The 17336-nt window shown below is 35.7% G+C and overlaps 1 protein-coding gene across 1 annotated transcript; it reads left to right on the top strand.

The window, feature by feature from the left end:
• The first annotated feature begins 13185 nt into the window (after positions 1-13185).
• On the top strand, positions 13186-14720 carry LOC113347588 (protein BIG GRAIN 1-like A). The gene has a single exon (XM_026591259.1). It carries the CDS (start codon positions 13312-13314, stop codon positions 14593-14595), a length of 1284 nt encoding a protein of 427 aa, XP_026447044.1. The 5' UTR covers positions 13186-13311; the 3' UTR covers positions 14596-14720.
• Positions 14721-17336: the final 2616 nt, after the last annotated feature.

The following is a 17336-nucleotide window of genomic DNA, read 5'->3' as shown; positions in this document are numbered from 1 at the left end:
AGGTGGTATGTGCATCATGTGGTTGGAAGATGAGTATGAATTATTAGACACATTAGAAGATTAGTATACTCTTTCATGTATGTTTAAATCTAGAAGGGATGGGAAGAAATGGTTTGTTACTGGGGTATATGCACCAAATGATACAGTGCAGAGAAGGAGAGTTTGGAGGGAGATTTCTAGTGTTTTGGAAGTCTGGAATATACCGGGGTGTGTTGTAGGAGATTTCAACACAATTCGCTTTGTCGAGGAGAAGTACAGAGATATTACCGCTAACAGAGGTATGGCTGAATTTTCAAATTTCATCTCGGACTGTAATCTGTTTGACCTTCCATTATATGGTGCTCACTACACTTGGTCGAACTTTCAAGAAGACCCAATTTGTTGTAGGCTTGATCATATGTTAGTTAATAGCAAATGGGAGGAGATGTTTCCTGACACCACACAAAGAGCAAGACCTAGACCCACTTCTGATCACTACCCATTGCTACTTAATACTCATGGGATTACTGTTGGTCACTTACCTTTCAAGTTTGAGATCATGTGGATGGAAGACAACTCACTTTATGATTTGATCAAGGGGTGGTGGGAAGGGTACTGAGTTTCTGGAAATCCGGGGTACATCTTCTGAAGAAATTACAATTGCTCAAGGGAGATTTAAAGAAATGGAACTGGACACATTTTGGCAGTACTAAGAGAATGATGAATGACATTTTGGCCAACATTCATATTATTGATCAGAAGGATGAAGCTCGTGAAGCGACATTGGAGGATAGATTGGATAGAATCAACCTTAAAAACGACTTTAAAAATGGGCTAGACTAGAGGCTTTGAGGCTGAAAAGTAAGGCGAAAGACAAGTGGGTGGACGAGGGCGATAACAATACTGGGTATTTTCATAGGTGTGCGAACCAGAGGTGAAGGCGAAACTCCATTAGTTGTTTGGTAATTTATGGGGCATTACATGATGATAATACTGTAATTAAGGGCCACATTGATGATTATTATACTGGGTTGTACAAGGAAAATAGTTCTCAGAGACCATTAATGGAGGATGTTTGCTTCTCATCAATATCTACGGACGAAAATGCCAGATTAGAAAGACCAATTACCGAGGAATAAATTCTGGGAACTATTAAGGAAATGGAGCATGATAAGGCTCCTGGACCTGATGGGTATCCAATAGAGGTGTTCACTAGATATTGGAAGATTTTGGGGAGGATTTTATGAAGGTAGTGAAGCATTTCGAGTTAACTGGGTCATTGGATTGGAGAATAAATAACACCTTTGTTACACTAATACCAAAAAAGGAAACAGTTGAGCTGGTTAAGGATTTTAGGCCTATTAGCCTGATTAATACATCATATAAAATCATTGCTAAGACGTTGGCGATGAAACTAAAACAAGTACTTCCTAGTCTGATATCAGACACCCAAAGTGCATTCGTAGCTGGGAGACAGATTACTGACTGCATATTACTCGCTAATGAATGTATGGATACAAGGATGAAACAAAATGAAGCTGGATGGGTGATGAAGTTGGATGTGTAGAAAGCGTATGATAAGGTGAACTGGAATTATCTACTTAAGGTAATGGAGAGGATGGGGTTTGATTTTACCTGGAGGAACTGGATTTGTTCTTGCATTCCCATGCACACTTTTCTGTCTTGGTTAATGGGGTGCCAGGTGTTAATTTTAGGATCTCTAGGGGACTTAGGCAAGGGGACCCCTTGTCTCCATTCTTATTCACCATGGTCATGGAAGGGTTCTGTCGGATGATCGCTAGAGCTGAAGAAAATGGTTGTTTATCTGGATTTAAGGTCACTATGGATGGACCTGTTTTTTCGCACTTGCTTTTTGCTGACGACACTTTACTCTTTAGCGCAGATAAGTCTCAAAGTTTACATACTATTAGGGCAATTTTAACCTGTTTTGAGTTGGTGTCGGGACTAAGTATAAATCTGACGAAAAGTACAACAATTAGTATTGGAGATACTACACTTGACGAGTTTGTGGAAGATTTTCTCGGTTGTACACTCGAAGATTTGCCTTTCAAGTATTTGGGAATGCCAGCAGGGGCTCAATATAGGTGCAAGAAGATTTGGGACATGGTAGTGGAGAGTGTGGAGAAAAGATTAGAAGGCTGGAAAAGAAGGTATCTCTTGTATGGTGGTAGATTGGTACTTATTAAGAGTGTTTTATGTGCACATGCAGTCTACTTGATGTCTGCCTTCACAATTCCTCCTCCCGTAGCAAAGAAGATCGAAAGAGCAATGAGAACTTTTCTTTGGGGAACGAAAGATGGTAGAAATAGATTTGCACTGGTGGCATGGCACAAAGTATGTCATAGTAAACAAGAGGGAGGGTTGGGGATAAAAGTTATATCAGTGATGAATGATGCATTACTGTGCAAGTGACTATGGAGATTCTCAAATGAACCGGAGGCACTGTGGAGAATATTTTTTGAGGATAATTATGGGTGTGATAATAATTGGTGGGATGCTAAGCAAACTAAGCGACCATATGGCATGGGGTTATGGAGAGGGATTTGCAACAAAATGGATAAATTCAGATTGGGAATAATGCACAAGGTTGGAAATGGGAGAAGAACTCGATTCTGGTTGGATAGATGGCTGGGTGGGGATGTGCTCAAGGACAAGTTCCCAAATCTTTATGAAGTTACTAGAAAGCAAGGGAGTTGGGTAAGCGAACTAGCTACAAGAAACGTAGAAGGGGGTACTAGTTGGGACTTGGATTTTAAAAGAAGACTCACTGATACGGAGATCCACGAGGCAACAACTCTATCTTCTGTATTAGAGGGGGTTATCTTAAGTGATGTGGAAGATATCAGAAGTTGGAGATGGGAGACTAGTGGAGTCTTTTCAGTGAAGTCGTGCTACCAAGGTCTGGCGAAGAACTCAGGTATAATTTTCCCTTCTGCACAAATATGGAAACCATTAGTACCAACCAAGGTCTGTTTCTTTGTTTGGTTAATTCATCATAAGTCTATTTTAACTCAAGATAATCTACGTAAGAAGGGGTGGCAGTTAGCAAATAGGTGTATATTTTGCAAGTCGAATGAAGAAACCATCGATCATCTCTTCATTCACTGCCCTGAAATGTATGTTGTTTGGATGTACTTCATGAAGGAATTTCACAGGGATTGGGTTATTTGTGAAAACACTACAAACTTGTTTATCGAGCAACAGGCTCGCGGGCTCACTGAGAACGACAAAACTCTTTGGGAATTACTACCCTTTGCTTTCGTTTGGGGAGTATGGAAACAGAGGAATAAGTGCATTTTCCAAGATTCAGAATACTCGCAAGAAAACTTGATTAGGTGGATTAAAGCTCTATTACTATATTGGACCTCTACAACCATATCGTTTAGAGGCATTACTTTTCAGAATCTATAGTACAACTGGGATCTTGTAGTTAATAGGCAGTGTTGATTGCACTTTTTTAATGGAGGTCTTCCTCGATTTTGGGGCAGTTCCGGTGGTTTAGGTTCTTGGCTACCAAGACCTTGAACATATTGAACTTACTGGTGTTCTTTCTTGTCGATTAGAGCAGAAATGCTTTGGTCTTTTTTTCTTTTCTAACTTTTTATCTCTTTTCTGTTCGTTCTCCTCTCCTCCTTGTAACATACTTTCTTAATTTATAAATTTTTTTGTTGTATTGATAAAAAAAAGATATTAATATTAATGGAAGTTTGAATCAATTTGAAGGTCACAAGACTCACAACGGCACAACCTGATTGAAATATTTACTGTCACACTTCATCTTGGAAGGTACTGTTATATGCATCATATTGTTTCTTACCTGCTCCCACCTTCTTGGGCTAGGTATGCAATTGTAAAGGGTTGCCGACACCCATTTGTAAGGAAAAAAAGTGCCCGATGGTCATATAGGGACATAATTGTTACAGTGTTATAGAGGTTATAAAATTTCACGGGTCGAGTCTAAACATTCTTTCGTCAAGTTATTTTCAACAGTCACATATGACACGACATGCGATATTATGAGGCCTACTATTATGTGAATAGAAGGAGTCTCATTTAGGAAATAGAAGGAGTCTCATTTAGGAAATGTAGTTGTTTCCGCCATTCAGAAGGGTATACGTTCAAAATCTCAAGAAATATAGTAACTCGAGGAGTCAAATATGGTCAAATAATTAAAAGCCTTAATCTTCGTATTTTTAATGACGAATTAGTGCAAAGGGTTAAGTCAAATCATCACTAAAGCAATTGTAATTAAGCCATGATTACTTTTGAGAAAGTGAAAATTGGTGTCATGTGTGGAGTGGGTTGGTGGTAAAAAATCCTTGTCATTGCACTTACGCTAGTAGGTCTTTGACAAATCCTTTAATTTAATTTGTGCGAAAATGCTACTCTAGACGTACAAAAATTCTGTCTCTAGCCTTTGGACAAACCTTAGTAATTATCCAAAATTTGCAAACTGTTTGTAGTTACAGTTAAAAAGCTAATCATTTTCATCTAATACATACAAAAAGATGTTTTTTTCTTCTTCTTGTGTTGATTATTACTCATGGTCTCCTTTGGAACCATTGGATGCTTTCGGATCCAGTTGTTTACCAACCAGAAAATTTTGATGATTAGGGATAAAAGAGAATATTACCTCTGCCTTAGTGGTAAATACTACTTGAGTTGGCTTGTAATTATCCTTTGCTACTATTAAGCATAAAATGTTTGCAACTTGCAAGTAAATATACATTTATGTATAGAAAATTAAAAACGAACAAATTTCTAATCTATAGGAACGTTTTAAGAAGAAATTGAAAATCTAATCCATAGGAATATTTATGTTAAATACTCCCTCCGTCCAAGTTTACTTGCTTAATTTGGATTCTGCAAAAACTTGAAAGAAATGCAAATTATTTCCACATACACCATCGATCTTTCAAATTGTTTGTTCAATATATTAGTTTTTATATCCTAATTTTTATTTTTTTCTTAATAATTAGAAAACTTTAATAAGAAATATACCAATTTTTTGGTACAAATTTGTTAAAGAACAACACAATTTAAACAAGTAAAATTGGACGGAGGGAATAGCTTGTCTAGAAAAATTATTCACTCCTAGTAGAAAAAAAAAAAGAACAACAAGAAAATTTGAGAGGAAGAAAAGATCGAGATTATGTGGGTCAAGTAATCCCATTTAAACCAAAGATTTTCCAAGCTAAAAGCAAAAGTATAGGAGATATTATTTCACCATCTTTTATCTCTTTGGCTTAATTTCTTCAAGACAAATCATACATATCAAGACCTCTTTTTACAAATTAAACACTAATTAAATCCAAAATCCAACAAGATTAGCAGAGACATAAACCAACTTTACGGCTACTAAATATAGCCGTTAAATGACTAATAAACCCCACATTCAGATTAAATCACGACCCTAGAACCACAAGACGTGTTCTTAACCATCATTACTTAAATGGGTCCAAGAGATTTGACCAATGATATGGGGTGGCCGTTAGAGAAATAGGAAGGAACTACGCACGTTTAAAATGTGGGGTCTAGATTTCATTATGCTGTAAGATTCTACCTTTCTAGCTCTTATAGATGTAGGTTTATTGTATAATTTGTATTGCATTATATAGGCTTTCATCAAAAGGGTGTACAAGTAGAGAGAGAGATTGGACCATGGGAGTGAAGTGTGGGGCTTGGTCTTGACCGTAGGAATTGGTATCCCAGTGATTGGGTTTCACAAAGGATGAATGAATCAGAGAAGAAAGTGTTGCACTCCAAAACTTTCAAGGCTTGTATAAATTTCTTTTAGACAAATATTTCTACCCTCCCAATAACAATTGGCGATTACAACAGGTATGCGAAATATTGCCTTCAGGATACAATGAAAGCCCTGCAACGAAAACTGAATTCAAGGTTTGTACCCCTTGATTCAATCAAGAACACACAAAGAGATTTCTGATTTCTGATGATGCTTTTTGAAACACAGAAAACAGATTGATTTTTCTTATATGTTAAACGAAACTGGGAGAAGCTATTTATAAAGGGTTTTGCACCTGTTGGGAATAGGTTTTTATTCGCCAACAGGTTTCTATTCACGAAACGTCAGGTTCCTTCATCAACAGACATCAATGGTGTCTTTTGGATTCGAAATTTTCGAACAGGCTTTTATACGCCAACCGGTCGTTGAAAATATTCCAACATTCTCCCCCTATTTTCAAAAACCATAAAACAAAGTTAAAACTTTTAAATCAGAGTGACTGCATCACCGAAGTGACTGCCTACGTACCCGAGTGGGATCAAGCCAACGTAGTTCAAGCACAATTGAGACTAAGCATCATCGTTGAAATCAACACATAAATGATAGGTATCTTTTGGATTTGAACCTTCACTTAGTGTAAGAAACTCAAAGCCTTATCGAGGTTCTATGGTGAAACCAGTCTTGAACCAAGTACCCCTTATGATAAAACCGGAGTCTCCACACATATTGATTTCATAAAATCATGTGTTCTGTAGCCAAGCACGTTAATGGCCATGTGCTTATATCCTTGTTCATGAGTCTTCTTTAGAGAACGGTCTTCTTCTCTTAGGAAACGGCCTTATTTCCATACTCATATAGGTAAGTCTCGAAGGTGTTTCTGCGATACACCTTTTACTAATCATAGACTCATTAAGGATTTACATCCATCCTATTTTCTTGCAGAAACCAGCACTAATAAGAAATGGGAAGTTTTTATATTAGTGCTCCATAATCCACATCCATAACTTGTTGGTACCACATTGAACCTTGTTTATCCTTTTCAAAACATAGGTTGGGTTTCTGCTATGGGAGATCAAACTTCCTTCACAGACCTTAGTCCCATTTCTTTCCTTTTTATTGAAACCACTGAACTTGGTAGACTTTTCGTAAATGGGTCTGCCAAATTCTCTTTGATTCAATAAAGTTAACCGTAACTACTCCCCTCTTGAGTAGTTGCCTAACCATGTAGTGTCTAAGACTTGCATGTCTAGACTTTCCATTATAAGTCTTATTAGAGACATTATAGATTGTAGCTTGATTATCACAATTAATCAAGACCGCCGGAGTTGGCTTCTTCCAAAAAGGAATTTCCATAAGTAGGTTTCTAAGCCAATCTGCCTCCTTACATGCATCAGTTAAAGCTATCAATTCTGACAACATTGTTGAATCAGATACAAGTCTGCTTCTTGGAACTCCAAGACACAGCAGCACCCCCTAATGTAAAAATCCATCCAGAAGTTGACTTGGAATTTGATTCTACATTGTTCCAGTTAGCATCGCTGTACCCCTCTAGTGCAGCGGGATAGCCTTGGTAATGCAAACCAAAATTTATTGTTCCTTTCAAGTAAGCCATAACTCTTGAAACTGCTTTCCAGTGTTCATATCCTGGATTACTTGAGAAACGACATAATATTCCCACGGCTTGGGCTATGTCCGGTCTTGTGCAATGCATAGCGTACATAAGACTCCCAATAACACTAGAATACTCAAGTTGAGCATGAGTACGGCCGGTGTTCTTCATTAACTTGATAGTATGGTCTAAAGGAGTAGGTGCTGGATTGTCATCAAAGTGACCATATTTCTTGAGAAATTTCTCAATATAATGAGATTGAGTTAAAACCAACTCATCTCCCTTTCTTAGGATCTTAATTCCCAAGATTACATCAGCCTCTCCTAAATCCTTCATATCAAAGTTAGAACTAAGAAACTTCTTTGTTTCTTCCACAACAGATATGTCAGACCCAAAGATTAACATATCATCAACATACAAACAGAGAATCACACAACCAGAACTATCATGCTTACTATAGATACATTTGTCCGCATCATTCACCACAAACCATATGACAAAACTACTTTATCAAACTTCTCATGCCATTGCATAGGGGCTTGCTTCAAACCATAGAGAGATTTCACTAACTTGCAAACTTTCTTCTCTTGGCCTGGTAATATGAAACCTTCAGGTTGTTCCATATATATCTCTTCTTCTAAATCCCCATTTAGAAAAGCAGTTTTGACATCCATTTGATGCACAACCAACTTATGAATAGAAGCAAGTGCAATCAAGCAACGAATGGATGAGATGCGTGCAACAGGAGCATATGTATCAAAGTAATCAATACCATGTCTTTGTTTATAACCCTTGGCAACTAGCCTTGCCTTAAACTTATCAACTTCACCATCAGCTCTCAACTTTCTCTTGAATATCCATTTACTTCCTATTGCTTTAGCACCAGGAGGTAAATTTACTAATACCCAAGTCCCGTTAGTCAAAAGCGAATGCTTTTCATCATTGATGGCTTCTTTCCAGAAATTTGCATCTCTAGAACTCATGGCTTCAGCATAAGTTTTAGGGTCATCATCAGTATGCATAACATACTGGTTAACACTAAGAATTCTATTCTTATTTGCCTCTACAAGGTAATAAATAAAGTTTGGATCAGGCTTTTTCTCAATCCTTCCTCTCTTACTCCTTCTAGGTTCGATATCTTCAGTAGGCACTGAAATATCATTGTCATAAGTAGGAGAGGGATTTTCATCATTGTTATCAATCTCCATAGGTTCTATATCAGGTAACAATGGATTCTCCATGGGTTGCATTTGAGAACTGTTCCTATTTAAGTTCTCAAAGAATTCCACATCTACAGATTCTATAATCTCAAAAGTGTCAAGGTTTATAAATCTGTAGGTGATACTATTAAGAGAGTATCCCACAAAAGCACATTTATAAGCCCTGTTTCCCAACTTTGGTCTTTTGGGATCAGGCTTTCGAACATATGCTAAACAACCCCAGACTTTAAGTCTTCTCAAGTTTGGTTTCCTCTTAAACCACAACTCATAAGGAGAAACACTCTTCTTTTTCAAAGGAATTCTATTCAAAATATAACATGCAGACAACATAGCTTCACCCCACAAAGAATTAGGCAAACCAGAACTTATAAGCATGCAATTAACCATATCAATCAAAGTTCTATTTTTCCTTTCAGCCATACCATTTTGTTGAGGTGTGTAAGGTGCAGTACGTTGATGAACTAAACCATGCTCTTGACAAAAGGAATTAAATTCAGTAGGAAAGTATTCACCACCACGATCAGAACGTAAAATCTTAATTTTGTGCTCTAATTGTGTCTCTACTTCTGCTTTATAAATCCTAAATTTATCAAAGACTTCATCCTTAGATTTCATTAAATATGTATAAGCATATCTAGTACTATCTTCTATAAAAGTGACATAATACTATCTTCTATCCTAAATTTATCAGGTCGACCACAGCCTGGGGGCGATGCCCCCCAGGACCCCCCTTTGGTTAGCGACGTTGAAAATATTCCAACATTTAGTATCAATTTGGTGAAACAGGTAAAACATTGTTACGGGTTTACCAAATTTCATAAGAATTATCAATCCATTGGATCTAATGATAAAGATTGTTTTATTTTTGTATTCCCTTTCTCCTAGTTTATTTCTCTAAATTCGGGATTTTTTTGTCCTACTTTAGTTGGTAGGTTTCATATTTTTCTCCATTCTATCCTAATCTACCCCTATGTTGGAATCAGGTCATGGTATTGAGAATTGTGTATTCTATTTCATATACACAATCTTAATAGTCCTCTCTCTATATATCCTTTATTATCTTGAGTTAAGGTTTCTCTTTTATTTCCTTTTGAATTCTCCATAGAAAGACCAAAAACTTAGATATGTAAAAACTATGTATCTTAAATACTAGCTTAGGATAATTTTGGAAAAACATTTCCTCTCTCTGCTTTCCTTTATCTTCATGCAAGAACCAACTTAGACAAATAAATTAGGACGGAGCAAGTATGAAATTGATAATTGTGTGGGATTTAGTAACCCCAGAAAAGATTCAAAAACAAAATGTGGGAAAAAATGATGCTTCAATATGCACTTTGGTAAAATCAGTAGCCTAGTAGCCTAAATGTTGGACTTGTTGAAAATGTAGCTATTGTTGAATGTTGGACTTGTTGGAAATCAAATAGTAGAAGGTTAGAAAAATGACAACCAAGATTAACAGGAAATCTATGGATATCTTTGGTGATCATGCGCTCCACTATGTTAAAGACGTTGGAATTAAGTTTCTCCATGACTTAGTTTGAGATGTTACTATGGATATCTGTTACAAAGATTGTGTTCCTGCGCGTAAAGAAGTTTCATTGGGTTTCAGATGTTGACAAGGATCTACGTCCAGTAGACATCCTCGTTCTCAACTGAGAGAATGGACAAGATGTGTGTATGGATGTCACAGGTGTCTCACCCTTCACTGGTGACGGTGTTCGTGCTTTCGTCCCAAGTCAGGCCATTTCTAGAGCTGTTGCACGAAAGTGTACTAAATACTTAGATGAATGTGTTTCGCATGGTTATGGTTTGGGAGTTTTGGCCTTTACTACCTTAGGGGAGCTTGGTGAAGACATTGTATGTTTTTTCAAACGTTTGAAAAATTGCTTAGCTAGTAATGATGTTGGTAGCGGTGTAGGAAGGTTTGTTTTTCATAGATTAGGAGTTGCTATTCAGAAGGGAGTTGGCGCTCAGCTTGTCGCTCGGCCGCCAACTTAAGTCTCTGGTGTGTAATTTCAAATTTAATTATTTTTATAAATACTAAATTAATAATATTCATTAAAAAAAAAGTTAAAAAGAAAATAAAAATATGTCGAAAAGCTTTGGTCAAAATATACATGAATAAACTTTGAAATGTTGGCGGTAAATGATGTGAGTACTCCGCTTATACATGTCCGTATATCAGCTATTAGTTCTACCAACAGGTGGCAACAAGCCGGGTGAGAGTCATTTATGGATTAATGGACCGGATGTGACTAATCATTTTTCTAGGTGTTAGATCTGAAATTTTGGGATTTTCAGCATTGGAGATTGTAAAATTATAAATATTAGTTGTTATTGATGATTAGATTAATTTGATATTGATATTGTTTGAACTAATTTAGGGAAGATCAGTAAAGGTTTTTTTCCTAAATCAATAACATTCAGAATTAAGAGTTTTTATGAAGATCTGGGTGGTCTGAAGATGATATTGTAAGTTATTCGTGGGTATTATTGAATATGAAATCAAATGAATTGCTGATAATTTTTGTGATACATGGGGAAATCGGTTCTAAATTCAATGGAACCCTAAAATTCACGAAATCAAATTGGTTAGAACGGATTGACGGGTTAACTCATGGGTTTGGCGGGTCGACCCATTTATGAACGGGTTTTATATATCTCAACCCTAACCTGGCATGTTCAGTCGACAGGTTACAACGGGCTGGGTTTACATGGTCTGGGTTAGGCTCAACCCGCGGCCAGAGCCCTAATTTCCAAGGTCTAATTCTACCTCAACAGAAATGCGTAACCGAGGTGAAGACCTTTGCATTTCCTTTTTTCAACTGCGCTAAAGAGAAAAAGACCCTTGTAATTATGGCATCACTCCATGCCAATTAATTACAATAACTTCTTATTCTCCAATTATGCTTAAAAGATTTTATTGATACCAGTACATCCTATCCAAATACATTTGTCAACCAAATTCTTTGAATTAAAATTAATCCATAGGTGAAATTAATTTACTTTCTCCTTGGGCCACTATTAATGTTATCTAGGGGTTGAGCATGCATAATCGTTATCTGTATGATAAATACAGATAGTACACGGTTTAGACAACTCAAAAAGTATATACGAACCTTCACAGTTCATATTATTCTTCATCTTTTGATCCATTTTTTATTTCAATAATAAGTATACCAAATTAATAAAATGATTTAGTACCTTATCCTCAGTGTATATTAATACAACAATAATGTTATATTAATGACTTCCAAGATTATATCCCATTAGTCCTGATACTATAGATTATTAATTGAATTTATATTTTTGGGGTATAATGTACAAACAAAAGTACACCCATGCATTTCTTCATTAAATTTTCTTAAATTCAAACGTTAATTATATGATCCAACCACCAACTGTTCTCTTATTCTTATCTAAAATTCATTGTCCCCAAATTTTTATATACTAATTAGATTAGAAATCTTAATTGTTCCAAATAAACCACATCAGTGTTGTCGTTAAATTGGTGTAGTTTTACCAAAACTAGTCCATGTTTTTCTTTTTCTCGGAAAATGAGTCATTTGTCCAAATATTTTTAAAACATGGTTTTAATGGATAAGTAAAAATTTTAATGGGTGAAATGGACACCAAAAAAATAACAAGGATGAAACTGGATTAATCCTGGCTTAAACTTAAAAAATAGCGAGGATGAAATTGGATGCATCCTGATGTAAATCAAAAACAAGAAAAGGTATTTAAAAATGGGTAGGATGAAACTGTTTACATCCTGGCTATTTTTACATTTTTGTCCATTTAAACAGTATCAAATTTTACATGTATTTTTCACCCAAAAATTGTCGTTATTGGATTAATTGACCAATTTTATGTTCTTTTATTCGAAAATTTTTAAATTTTATTGACAGATATCTGTTATATTGAGATTTGACACTCTACTTCGGAGAGACTCAAATCAAATTTGACCGAGTCAATGTATTTGGCTTGTCGGTATGTTAAATGCTTTTCTTCGGTTATGTCGGCTATCATAAACCCACTTGTGTTCGTACCAGAATGGGCTTGATTTGAAATGTTTGAGATTAATAGACTAGCAAACTCAGTCCATATGCATCGATATCTAAAGATATCGAGTCTAAAAAGGAATAAAGAAAGTGATTTACAGTAAAAATCATCTGACGACATTGCACCTAGACTCTCCTGGACACATATTTTGTTTCGGAATATGGCTCACGGTAAATTAATTATAGTTGCCCACATTGAAATAGACACATTATGGTGCCATAAATCATGTAATGTAATGTTGCATTCTTCACCACCATGTTGGCTTTAAATGCTAGGAACACACTATTAATTAGTGTGGGATTTACTACTAAAAATACTGTCAATTTATGATATAAGATATGCTTTCAAAATTTCAATTTAATCAAAGATTTTCTTAATCACAATTAAAGGATGCAAAATTGGGAATAAAATATTCTCTAAAATATTTTAATTAAAGTGTACTGACAAATAAGGTTATCCCTGTCATTTTTCTTTGCCAATTAGGACAATTTGCACGCTTGGGATGATTCATTTTCAGAGCCCTTAAAAAGGAGAGAAAGAACCACTCAGTCTGTTCATTCATTCGTAGACAGAGAAACCAAAATCACTGTTTCAGTGAGGAAAAATCAAAATTTCTCAAAATCCTTTCTCCATTTTTGCTCTGTTTGGGTCTTGTTCTCGTCCGGTTTTTTTAGATGGATCAGTTAAAATGGGAGAAATCATTGAGAGAAAGTAATTACAGAGATGAGAGATCAAAAAATCCATCATTTTCATCATCTTTACTTGATGAAATCTATCGTTCTATTGATGAAGGAGATCATAATGGTGGTGGTGGAGGTGGTGGTTGTTTTATTAAAGAAGGTGTAGAAGAAGTTATTTACAGAGAAAAAACCATGAAAAAGAAACAGAGTAGTAATAATAACCGAGAAGAGTTAATTGAGAATTGGATGGAGAAAAGAATTATGAGCACTACTGAGAAAGTTGTTGTAAGAAGGAATTCATTATCAGCAGATTTAGAGAAGAATTATTCATCATCAAATGCGAGTCGGGTTTTCAATTCAAGTTCTTCTGATTCTTGTTATGGTAGTAGTGGTTTTTCATCTTCTGAAACTGATCAATCATCAATATACAGTTCATCAAGATCATCATCGATGAAACCTCCTTCTATTAAACCGATCCGAACGAGTTTCTCTTCAGAAGAGACAAAGAAAATTGCTTCTGTTCCACCACAACCAAAACCCACCAAGAAATCAAGAACTTTGAAGATTTATGGAGATTTAAAGAAGGTAAAACAACCCATCTCTCCTGGAAGTAAAATTGCTAGTTTCATCAATTCTCTGTTTACAAAAGAAAACTCGAAAAAACCAAAGTTTTCGAATTCTCTCAATGGTGATGAATATCATAATCATAATCGTCATGAAGATTCAAGAATATACAAATCTGGGTATGGTTCTAACTCAACATGTTCATCAGTTTCTTCATATTCAAGATCTTGTTTGAGTAAAAACACTTCGAATTCGAGTAATCGGATTAAAAGATCTGTCCGATTTTATCCTGTTAGTGTCATTGTTGACGAAGATTGTCGACCATGTGGACATAAATGTCTATATGAAACTGATGAACCAGGATTAATGGCGAAAGGTCGTAAACCCAGTGATACTAAATCTTCTTCATTGATGAATATGGATGAAGATTTGAAGTTTCAGATAATGGAGAAGAATAGAAGAATCGAAGAGAAAGCTAGAGATCTTCTGAAGGGATATCAGAAGAAGAAGAATGATTATGAAATGAAAGATTATCTCGACGAGGATGATGATGATGAATACGATGATGCGGCTAGTGATGCTAGTTCTGATCTGTTTGAGCTTAGTAGTATTAATGGTGGATCAATTGATCAAAGGTATAGAGAAGAACTTCCTGTTTATGAAACTACTCATTTTCTTACTAATCGTGCCATTGCTAATGGCTTAATCCGGTGATTAATTAATTTAATTAATTGCACGGAAAATCTTTTAATTAAAATTAGGGAATTGTTTTGGGGATTTTAATTTTATAAGTTTTGTATTTATATCCAAAATTAATAATATCCTTTCCTTTGTGTTCATCTTAATATTGTCAAATTATATGGTTTTTGATAATGTTGTATTAAACATGAATTATCTTCATAGCAAAGGCCTGGGTACGGCTTCCAATCTATTATCTGAACCATAATTTTTCCTGGCATAATTACTCTAAATTTTTGGAACTTAAAAGAACCTAAAAGCTACGATTTTGTTGACAGTTTAGATTCAAATTTTATTCTGATGACCGGTAAATTGTGTGTAAGATTCTAACAAATTATTTATGGTTTTTATTTAAGAATATAAATTTGTTAATCAAAATACATTATGGGGAGAGGTATTAATATGAACAAGAAGAATTTAGAAACCTTGATTTGTAAGCAAAATGAAAATCGGATGAAAAGCAAAGGGAGAATGGAATGAAGAGAAAAAAAAATAAAGAGAAAGAATAAATGAGGGATGAAAATAAAAATAAAGGTATGAATAAGGAGATTAAAGTAATGGGAGGAGGGGGAGAGTGATAGATAGATTTCATGAGATGAGAGAAAGGCAGTAAAGCATGGGAGGATTGGAATACCTTTTGCTTTCCCTGTTATTCATGATCGCTACAAAAGGGGTCCCTCTTGGAGTTATGCTGCAGCTGCAATTTGGAACATGGTTTTACCAACTATGTATGCATACACATGAGCCTCATTTATGTTGTACTACAAAGTGCTTGTTTATCTTTGGCATAGCTTCACAGGGATTGCCAGGAGGATTGCGAGTAGGTTTGTTGCTAGCATTTAATACCTTCAAAGTTGAACCAGATTAAGGTCGCGTCTAACCCTATTATTTGGAAATTAGATTCGTGTTGCCACCAAGAGCTCCTAATGTCTACTAAAAAAACTCGGTGAAAGCAATTGCTGACAAATTTTAAATTCATATAACTGCTATCATTATTCAATAGTTTTACCATTATACTACAATGACATTCGCAAGTGACAAGGGAACAAATGGAACTGGCCGCGATTACCTGTTTTGGCCTTCCGTTGATTTTTATCTTAGCGTATAATCAAAACTAAGACTACTAGAAAAATACCTGATTTGGTCGCCATTTGCATGAGCTCCTACCAATATTTTAATCTCTCGTTTGAATAACTGATGCAGAAACAGGGTAGCGAGGGCCGTGAGGCAGTGGCTGGCTGCAGCCGTACCTGATGGCACAATTTTTGTTTTTTGCGTTGTCACCTGAATAGCTGATAAACGGACAGTTAATACTGTTTGTCAGATGAGCAAGTGAATAGAATGACGACACATGGCATAGTCAACCCGAACTGTCCACTAAAATTGTAGCATTCTCATCAGCTTTTGACTTTTCTTTTGAAGGATGGTTGGAAGCTTACCACAGAGATGGAGCTAGCTAGATTGATTATAATTGAAGCAGTACTTCGTGCGCTGCTTACTTTTGACATTGTTAGTGAAATCATGGAGCGTTAATCATCATATAAGATTCTCCCAAATATTGCACTTAGTATTATATTCCCAACTTTATCTCTTGACGACAATGCAACTCCAGTTTTTGGAAGTTACCCAACAAGATTTTTGGGTGGGTTACCCAAGTATATATTCCGTTTTTTGTTTGACGTTTTATATGCATATTATGCAACTTCATGCTCTAAAAACCTTCTCTCGTCTCTCAGCCTGCTCCATCCAAAATGCTAAGGCCCCCTTCCTCTTTAGGTCGCCAAACTATGGCAAGGGATTTGCCTTCTGAAGCGGCAGGGGCATAGAGAGAGCCTGCCAGGCCAGGAAAGGAAATCCGGTAAACTCCAGGTTCATGCATTAGCCGTATGAGACTGAGCCGCAAGGGAACATATGCTCATCAGTGCAACTCGTTCCATCTTAACATGGCACTCCAGCACAATAATCAAGTCAACCGGTGAAGACTTATGTTGACTTAATTTTGTATCGATCCGGAAAGACGAGTGCGCATGTACTTAATAGTATTTTTCATCTCGCGTGTTTACTGATAATGATATTAATCAAAATAAGTAAGCATGCAAACGAGATCACTTTATAACTAAAACAAGATAAAAATTGATAATCCTCTTGTAAGCATATATACGATGATACCCCATATAGTTGGTGAAGTGGCTAAGTTGGCCGCAAAATGATTATGGTTGATTGTTAAACAAATCCTCTTTGCACCAATCTAGCTAGTTCCTATAGATAGTAGTGAACTAGAGTTTCAATGAAACTGTATCATGAATCATGACCCCTCTTTGAAACAAAAACTTTATGTAACTACTTACTTATTCTTCTCTCTAATCATCATTAACTATCAAAACCTAAAAAGTCTTGTAACTTTATGATATAGGTATAGACGTATAATTTAGTTATAGCGGATCATGAGCTTATAAATTAAACGTAAGAGAAACAAACACTAAACTAATGTACAATTAAGAATGATCTTACTTATAACTTATAATTTTTATAAATCAAGCATGATCAGTTGGGAAAGTTAGCAGTCAAGTGTTGTAGGTTCTATATTGAATTAGTTTAACATGGTCGGATTAGGTCGCGTAATCAAATAATTACGGAAACACCTATCAAATGTGATTTGGCAACTTAGGATGATTTTTTTTTGGAAAGAGAAATTTATATTAAAAAGAAAAATAGAG

This window comes from Papaver somniferum, chromosome 2 (assembly GCF_003573695.1).
Source record: "Papaver somniferum cultivar HN1 chromosome 2, ASM357369v1, whole genome shotgun sequence".
NCBI lineage: Eukaryota > Viridiplantae > Streptophyta > Magnoliopsida > Ranunculales > Papaveraceae > Papaver > Papaver somniferum.
Note: the sequence above shows the minus strand (reverse complement) of the source record. Positions and strands in the feature narration are given on the sequence as shown.

What these genes read in the sequence shown, in the direction of transcription:
- LOC113347588 (XM_026591259.1), top strand. Translation starts at nt 13,312, where the DNA reads ATGGATCAGTTAAAATGGGAGAAATCATTGAGAGAAAGTAATTACAGA.